This window comes from Doryrhamphus excisus, linkage group LG1 (genome assembly GCF_037039965.1).
Source record: "Doryrhamphus excisus strain RoL-2023G ecotype Guam linkage group LG1, RoL_Dexc_Guam_v1.1, whole genome shotgun sequence".
In the NCBI taxonomy this organism is placed as follows: Eukaryota; Metazoa; Chordata; class Actinopteri; order Syngnathiformes; family Syngnathidae; genus Doryrhamphus; species Doryrhamphus excisus.
In genome coordinates, this window is record NC_136357.1 from 23,367,375 (window position 1) to 23,376,947 (window position 9,573).

The window sequence follows — 9,573 nt, forward strand, 5'->3', positions numbered from 1 at the left end:
CAACACATTTTTATGGGCATAAAAGTAAAGTAAATATTTGCGCTCGTGTGCTAAGAGGAATTGATTCCGCACACGGCGACGTTCGCCCCTGCGAGCGTTTTTGGCCGTCTGTGTGTGTGATTATTATTGTTTGCTGTCATTTTAAGATCCAGGCTCGCCGCTCGGTTAGAAAAATAGCAGGCTGGCAAACATTAATAGTTGATGAGCCGCGCCTGGTGCTGACATTTGTCATCAGGCTTTTTCAAGCTGCAGCGTAGTCAAATCTTTGTAGGCCCGATTGAATATTGCAAAAAGAATATTTCTTTTGAGTTTTATTTGATTTAGTTGAATAATAACGCAACAAAACTTACAAAACTAGCTTCCAAACATGTTGGCATTGACCTTTACTGATGAATGAACGAAGACGAAAGGGAATTTGTACAAATAACAATAATGGTGATTTTATTCATCATACAGCAAATGGTCAAAAACATCACCTCGTTTCCAACAATCGTCATAAAAGCTTCTGTCCTGACCACAAGAATGACAGAATGAGCCACGACTTCTTGTAACGTTGCATCATTTGGCATTGTGTGTGTGTGTGTGTGTGTGTGTCCAGTTCTAAGCTAGCACTGCAAGCTGACACACTTTCCATCCAAACGATGTTCTTCTTCTTCACGCTCACATTTCAAGTCCAGGAAAAGTGTACTTTGTGGGGGAATGTTGTGAGTCCTTATGTGAGACAGGAACACATGTATTTCTCTTTTTTTAGTAGCCTTCTAAAGATATACAATGAGGTAAAAAGAGACAGCTCTGTCACAGAATGTACCTATCCAGCCTAGAAAGGCTTCTGAAAAAACCTCCAAAAAGCCTACAAAGCTCCATGTCCATCATGTGAGCTGCATATGAAGCACATTGTTATTATTATTTTTATCAACAATCTTACACCCAAGAACTAGATTAGCACAGTGGCTAGCTACTAGGCTAGCAGCTAGCTTGAGCACACACTGGCTCCCAAAGCCTCAGGCCACTAGCCAAAGGTATTGCTACATGTTATTGTTTTGGAGGCTAGGTGTAGCCTTCCTTTCTATGTTGCTAAGGGACATCAATGCACCCAGGAAGGAAGTTGTACTAAAATACTACACGTATGACATGTTAGCATCCATGTAGCTGTTACTACATGCTCTTTTGGAGCTCTTTGAATAGCCGCCTTTCTAGGCCCAATAGGTGTGTCCCATGACGTGCATTCATTGGCTGCCTCCTTTCACCTGTTTTCATATCTTTACAACACACAGAGAAGAGAAGGACGTGTCTTCATGTCTCACCTAAGGATGGAGGATGATGGCCAACATTGCAAATAAGGACGCTGTGTCTTTAAGACCCAATCAGCTTGGACAGAAAAGAAACAGAAATGATTCCCCAGATATAAATAGACACTCCATAGATCCTTTTCAGAGGTTTTCACACGGAATGAACAATGAAGAAAAAAAAAACTTCACAGTCCTGAGAGCTTTTTGGTCAAATGTGATGAACATGATAATCATAATCCAAAACCTCCATTCAACATTGACTGGACACGTTTAATACTAAAAGGTGATTTCAATTTTAAAAAATGCTTCAAAATGCTTACATGCATTTTCTACAAATTATTGTTTTTTGGGGGGGGCCTTAACCCCCCAAAAGTCAGCCATTGCAGTGCATGTGTGTCTGTGTGTTTATTGCTCCATCACTGAGGTCCCATTTTGAGTACAATCAACTGCAGACGATGACATTCATGTGTAGAGATGCTCATTAAATAGAAATAAATACATTCAAATCAATCAATCAGTCAATCAATCAATCAAATAAATACTGATTTGCCTTCAAATGTGAGTCTTTACCACACAGTTCCTTCGCTCACCTCTGACGAGGGCTGCGATAGCTGGTTGGTGTATCCGTTGTCGCCGAGGGTGACGGTGGTGAAAGGGGTGGGGGGGCCACACATCTCGCTGGAGATGCTGTGCATGGAACCCGGCCCGCTGGGCTCCGGACTGGGCGAGTTCATGGGATGGTGGGCTGCTGGGTCAGGGAAACACTGCACCTCTCCCGGACAGTGGTGCCCGGGGTGGCGGTGCTCGATGGCCCCCAGCGGGGTGCCGGCAGGGACGGCGGACGGCACGAATCCCAAGTCTGCTGGTGTCTGAGCCTGGGACGACGGCGGGCCTTGGAAGTACTCGTAATTCCCGCCTTGGCCGTAGTATTCGGGAGGATAATCTGCGGTCAGGGGGAGGGAGAGTCAGCTTTATTGGCCACCAAAAGGATGCACTGATACTGCATTATTACTGATGCCACTGTTCTTCCATGATTCATGGATATCTTAGCATCTATGGTATCTCATCCATGTACATGTTATCATATTTATACTGGATCTTGCCACATTTATACTGTATATTATCATATCTTATACTGGATGTTACCATATTTGTACTGTATATTATCATATCTTTTACTGGATGTTATCATATCTTAGCATCTATGTTATCTCATCTAGGTACATGTTATCATATCTTATACTGTATGTTACCATATTTATACTGTATATTATATCTTATACTGTATATTATCATATCTTATACTGATGTTACCATATTTGTACTGTATATTATCATATCTTTTACTGGATGTTATCATATCTTAGCATCTATGTTATCTCATCTAGGTACATGTTATCATATCTTATACTGTATGTTACCATATTTATACTGTATATTATATCTTATACTGTATATTATCATATCTTATACTGATGTTACCATATTTGTACTGTATATTATCATATCTTTTACTGGATGTTATCATATCTTAGCATCTATGTTATCTCATCTAGGTACATGTTATCATATCTTATACTGTATGTTACCATATTTATACTGTATATTATATCTTATACTGTATATTATCATATCTTATACTGATGTTACCATATTTGTACTGTATATTATCATATCTTTTACTGGATGTTATCATATCTTAGCATCTATGTTATCTCATCTAGGTACATGTTATCATATCTTATACTGTATGTTACCATATTTATACTGTATGTTGTCATATCTTATACTGATGTTACCATATCTTATACTGAATGTTATCATATTTATACTGGATGTTACCATATCCTAGCATCTATGGTATCTCATCCATGTACATGTTATCATATTTATGCTGGATGTTACCATATTTATACTGTATATTGTCATATCTTATACTGGATGTTATCATATTTATACTGCATGTTATCATATCTTAGCATCTACGGTATCTCATCAATGTACAACATATATTATACTGTATATTACCATATTTATACTGTATGTTACCACATCTTATACTGTAATGTAACCATATTTATACTGTATATTATCATATCTTATACTGTAATGTTACCATATTTATACTGTATATTATCATATATTATACTGTATGTTATCATATTGATACTGTATGTTATCATATTTATATTGTATGTTACCATATTTATACTGTATGTTATCATCTTATACTGTATGTTATCATATCTTATACTGTATGTTACCATATGTATACTCTTATACTGTATGTTACCATATTTATACTGTATGTTACCATATCTTATACTGTATGTTACCATATTTATATTGTATGTTATCATATCTTATACTGTATGTTACCATATCTTATACTGTGTGTGTGTTTGTGTGTTTATTGTATAATTGTGAGCTAGTTTGACTTTTCATTTTACACCAATAAATATGGGAAGGATAAGGAAAGGCCTCACCCTCCTGATTGTTGTGTTGTGTTGTGCTGATGGCATAAAGTGAAAAGACGAGAACGTGTGTTGGGTTTTCAACTCCTGACTATTTTACTTTAAGAGCAGTTAGGTTGGTGCCCCCTGGTCTTGTGTAAGCCATGACTTCACCTTACCTGGTTAGGAAAGGTGTGGTGAACATACAGTAGCTATAGATACAGTAGCTATAGACACATACATACAGTAGCTTTAGATACATACAGTAGATAATACATAGATATATATATATATTAGCAGCATGAGAGCAGTGCCTATACTCACCCCCATAGTAGGAGAAATGTCCGAGCTCTGGCGTGTCCATCCTCTCCCCCAAAGATCTCATCCTCCTGGGGCTGCGGAAGAACATGTGTCTCCTGGCACTCAGAGCACTCAGCTGCTTCATGCGCCTCTCTTTGGACCTCCGGTTTTGGAACCACACCTTAGAGGGGGCAACAAGAGGGGAAAAAAGCTTTGATTTAAAAAAATATAGAAATATATATAATCTCCAATGGACGACACTTTTAGTCCTTTCAATTGAATTCACCTGCCGCCTGAACACCCCAATTCTACTCAAGTGCTGACTTTGTTTGAACTAAGACCCGTCAATGTTAAGCAGAACTTTCACTGAAGAATTGAACACAAGTCCTCCACATGATCGGATAAAGATGCCAACCAGCCACCACACGGCCCCACACACACGCACATACACATACACATACACACTAAATCACACCAACGGGCGCCCAAAGGCCAATTACCCAATTACCATTTGAACTCTTAATTATCATCTTTAGAAATACTTCACGGGTTTTGTCCATCCGCAATGGAAAGTAGTCCCTTGTTGTTTTTCGATGCTAACTGACGTGAGGCATCATGATCGGCCTCAGGTTAACCAGACACACAAGCTTAAGTAAGCTTAAGTTTAACTTGACAAAATCTACAAACGTAACTTTCAAATCCAAAATTTGCCAGAAATCTTTGAGCCAACAAGAACCATCACTGTGACTAAAAGAAGCTTCTTTACGCAGGCCCACCTAACAGTGACCAGGTAGCTCAGTGACTAAATAATAGGTTATACTTTTTTTCTATATCGTGAACGATCGGTGTTCAAATCCCGCTCAGTTTTTTAAAAACCAAATTTTTAAAACCAAATTTTGACCAAACTAAACGTCAGTCTGTTTTTCGAATCTGACCAAAAGATCAAATTCAAGACAGCTGGCGAATTTAGTAAAAGCACTAAAAAGGTTTGAACTGACAAAAACCCAAATGCCGGACTGATGGAGGCACGGCAGGGATTTGTTGCTGCCTTGCGATAAATGCAAACATGACAAGATGATAGCACCAGGAGCAAAAAAGATGATTCGCATTATTTGCGTCTACCTGAATGACTCTCATGTTGAGGCCGGTCTCCCGCGATAGCTGCTCCCGGATGTGTCTGGTGGGCTTCGGCGTGGCCGCAAAAGCAGCCTTGAGGGTCTCCAGCTGCTTGGCCTTGATGGTGGTCCGAGGGCCGCGTCTCTTCCCCACGGCGCCCGGCTCGTCGCTCTCGGTGGGGCACACGTCTTTATCCGACAGGTGGCCCGCTTCCGAGTCCTTGCCGTCGTCCTGCTGCAGGTCCTGGGAGTCCGGAGACAGACTGGGCTCGCTGCATGTGGTCACTGGAAGGACGGGGATAATAATAATAATAATAATAATTATTATTATTATTATTATTATTATTATTATTATTATTATTATTATTATTATTATTATTATTATTATTATTATTATTATTATTATTATTATTATTATTATTATTATTATTATTATTATTAGCAGTACTAGTAGTAGTATTAATTACTAATCGATCCTCCACCAAACTGATTTATTATACTACTTCTCCTAAATAAGTATTTTTACAAATTATTATTATTGTTGTAAAATCCAACATAATATAGTTAAGATTCATCGCTTATCATAACAAATAAATCATACAAAGACAACAAATGTCAACAAATAATGCAAAATTAAACGGTTTCTCCTCCATTAAATTGAATAAAAATAATTCTTTTATTCCTTTATTCCCTACAAATGATGAGAATGATTTGTTTTTTTTTATGTGTGGATTTATTGATATGACAGTACTACACCGAGTACTACTACTACTAACGATAATAGTAAAGTGCGGACATCAATGTAAATAGCCCAGCAGGGAATAAAAAGAAAGGCAGCCGAGCCGAGCCGAGCCGATCTGAACCTGAGAGGTGGATGGCGTCCTTGGCGCCGCCGTTGCCGTGGTAGTCCTCCTTGCAGACGAACTTGAGTTCGTCCAGGACGTAGAGCTCCTCTCCGGTGGACAGCTGCTTGTTGCACATGACGCAAGTGAAGCAGTTGAGGTGGAAGACTTTGCTCTTGGCTCTGCGGACCAGGTCGCTGGGTAGAATCCCCTGGGAGCATCCTCCGCACTTGGTCCCGAATCTCCTGCGTAAGGCCGCAAGGCACAATGAGGGCGCATGAACATCACCCAGGACTAAGGACTGGCTTTGGGATTGGGATTAGGATTGGGGTGAAAAATGCTGGGGATTGTGTCAAAAATGATTTTTAGTAATAAAAAAAAGAATGATAATTAAAATTGAATGGATTCTGATTTTATTTATTGTATTTTTTCTTGTTGACTATTTTTATTCTTGTTCATGGCTAAAAGTATCTAGTAGTAGTAGCGATGGTAGTCTGACAGTATTGTTGCAGGACATTATTAGTAATATGCCCAGTACATAAAGTATTCCAATCATAAAGGACGGTCATGGAAGTATGGCCTAACGTGAAGGATGGCCCGGCCTCCTGCTGTGACCGTAAGAGTGTAGGAGTGGTAGGGGTGGTAGGGGTGGTAGGGGTAGTAAGGGTAGGGGTGGTAGGGGTGGTAGGAGTGCGTGGTAGGAGTGCATGGTAGGAGTGAGTGATGAATACTTGCCTAAAGAAGTCGTTCTTGCAGTAGAGCCTTCCTTCCCGGGAGAAGCACTTCTCCGTCAGGGTGCATTTACAGTCGCAGCACTGCACGCACTCGACGTGCCAAGGCCGGTCCAGAACTTTCAGCAGGAACCGGTCCAAGATCGGCTTTTCGCAATTGGCACACTGAATCATTGTGTGGTCTTAAATCCAACACGCTCGGGCGGTGTTCGAGGTTTATTCCGGTCTCCTTGTCAACTGGGGGTTTTATCCAGAGATCGCCCTTGCATCCGAGTCAAGGTGAATAATTATCCAAGAAGAAAACAATCCGCACACCAGCAGCAGCGCCGAACCGGCCAACAACAGGTCCTCATCGGCGGAGACCCGGCGGGCCCGGGAGGATAGATGCTCCCGTGCGGAGGAACGGAAGCCTGGACCCACGTGGCTCTCGATATCCGGGTGGCGTCAGGAAAAGATGACAGGAACGGCAGGGTGCTAAAGGGGGTGTCCAACCTCGTCATCTGGCTCCAGTCCTGCCAGTGCGCTCCAGTCACCCCGGACCGGCGCTAATCGGGGCACTACTTGGGCTGCAGCCAATCACGTGCCAACAAACCCTCACGTCACTCGGACGCCGACCAATGAGGTGCCTTGGCAGTTTCACTCTCAGGAAAAAGGAAAACACCACGTGCATTAAATTCAATGGCCTCCATCATATTGTATACAAACATATATGAGATATGATATATATGCAGTATATATTATTGACACATACTACACATTACACTACACATTACTACCACATTATACACACTTATATACAATCATATTATAGACACATGTAATACATATGTATAGTTGGAAAATATGTGTATATGTGTAAAAAGTATTCATATATATATGAATATTATTTATGACATGTGTAAATAATATTCATATATGTATACATATATATATATATATGGATATTATTTACAAAATAATATATGTGTAAATAATATTCATATATATTCGTATATATACATATGAATATATATGAATATTATTTACACATACACAATCATATTAAATACATATATACAGTACAATTATATACATATAAATGCAATCATATTATACACAGTACTTGTATTTGTGTATTTATCTTTGTGTTGTCAGCATCAGCAGGTTCGGTTAGCACCATGGACAGCGCCGAGGAAGCCATGAAGGTGTGCCTGTATGTGATTGTATAGAAATATATTTTTCTGGCCTCCACGCGGTGCCAAGATGATTAGCTAGCAGTGCTAATTGCTGACATTTCCAATGGAGCTGCATGTTTAAACATATAAACGTACGTGGACTCATGAAAAGACTAAAATGGCTGACAAGAACCATCTCCCTGTGGGCTTGTCTTCCTCTTCTGGAGGTGTAGATGAGCCACCTTGCCGGGTGCATTGCCCCCCCCCCCCAACCCCGTACCTCTCCAGCACACAGGAGGCCTCTCAAGCACCAGAATCTGGCAGGATGCACACAGTTTGTTTGGGAACAGGGAAAAGGCATGTCATTAGTGTTTGCTAATTGCTGCTAATTGGCCTTAACATCATGAACCCCCCCCCCCCCCCCCCCCCCACTGGGACCATCCATGGGAAGAAATAGTGCAACAGCAGATTAATGACTAAATGCTGCAAAGGAAACCCAATTGAAGCAACTTACCACTCCAAAGTTTGGGGGGCAGGAGGGTGGAATGAGCAAACCTATAGTAACATGAGTGACACCTCGTGGCCACTCTACAGTACTACACAGCATGGCATGATTGTGCCTTCAGAATGCCTTACATTGATATGCTTTGTATACTGTTATAGTATATTTAGTGTATACTTATATACTGTATGCATCACATTGATATGCTTTATATATTGTTATAGTATATTCGGTACTTAGTATATACTCTATGCGTCACATTGATATACTTTATATGCTGTATGACTTATAGTATATTTAGTATATACGTATATACTGTATGCATTATATTGATATGCTTTATATACTGTTATAGTGTATTAGGTATATACTTATATACTCTATGCATCACATTTTATATATATATAATATATATATATATTGTTATTTTATATATATTTAGTATATATGTATATACTGTATGCATTATATTGATATGCTTTATATACTGTATGATGTATATTTAGTATATACCTATATACAGTATTATTTATAATGATATGCCTTGTATACTCTATGATTTATATTGATATACATATCAATGTATATCAATCCTTATTTGAAATTGACTTCTTTTTATGCTTGAAAACACACTTCCTGTGGTGCTTTTATTGTGTAACATCTGTGTACTGTTTAATATTTCAACCATATTATTGTGATTTTTGTCATCATTATATGACTGTCCTGACATTTTTGATTGTATTCTCATGACATGAAAATAAAATCCTTTTGTCTTTCATTTTCTTTTTGCATTTCATCCATATTTCCCCTAAAAATATTACAACTTCATCTTTTTTATCTCCCATTTTTCTACTTATTTTTTAAAATCTTATCTTCTTTTAAATATTTCAACTTTATTCTTGAAAGATTTCCACCACCACAAAAAGGCTTTGTGGGTAAAGAAAGACCAGCTCTCCATGACGTGATGCCAGTCATAGCGGCCAAAGCTTTGGCATCTCCTGAAGTTGACTTTGAGGCAGCCTGACATTTGCAGCCTAAAATAAAAGCTATAGCTAGCATCCACAACGTAGCATTTAGGAAAACATTCTTCCATGATTGTTAGCCTCTTCACAGGCTCATGCTCGGATGGAAATGCAAGGGTGGACTTTAAAGGTCAATCTGCCTGAGACGTTATTAGAGGTGTCATC

General features: G+C 39.3%; 1 protein-coding gene across 1 annotated transcript; it reads right to left on the reverse strand.

Annotated features, from left to right (window-relative positions):
• Nucleotides 1-425: 425 nt before the first annotated feature.
• Nucleotides 426-7,312, reverse strand: LOC131132258 (LIM/homeobox protein Lhx1-like). The gene is made up of 5 exons (XM_058077724.2): nucleotides 6,735-7,312; nucleotides 6,021-6,244; nucleotides 5,165-5,442; nucleotides 4,067-4,223; nucleotides 426-2,232 (listed from the first exon to the last, which is right to left on the reverse strand). Exons 1-5 carry the CDS (start codon nucleotides 6,902-6,904, stop codon nucleotides 1,856-1,858), a joined length of 1,206 nt encoding a protein of 401 aa, XP_057933707.1. The 5' UTR covers nucleotides 6,905-7,312; the 3' UTR covers nucleotides 426-1,855.
• Between the last annotated feature and the right edge of the window lie 2,261 nt (nucleotides 7,313-9,573).

Excerpts from the sequence above, each read along its gene's own strand:
- LOC131132258 (XM_058077724.2), bottom strand. The coding sequence starts at position 6,904 with ATGATTCAGTGTGCCAATTGCGAAAAGCCGATCTTGGACCGGTTCCTG. Across the intron at positions 6,245-6,734 it reads TGCAAGAACGACTTCTTTAG|GAGATTCGGGACCAAGTGCG; the intron begins GCAAGTATTCAT and ends GGCCTTACGCAG. Across the intron at positions 5,443-6,020 it reads GGACGCCATCCACCTCTCAG|TGACCACATGCAGCGAGCCC; the intron begins GTTCAGATCGGC and ends CCGTCCTTCCAG.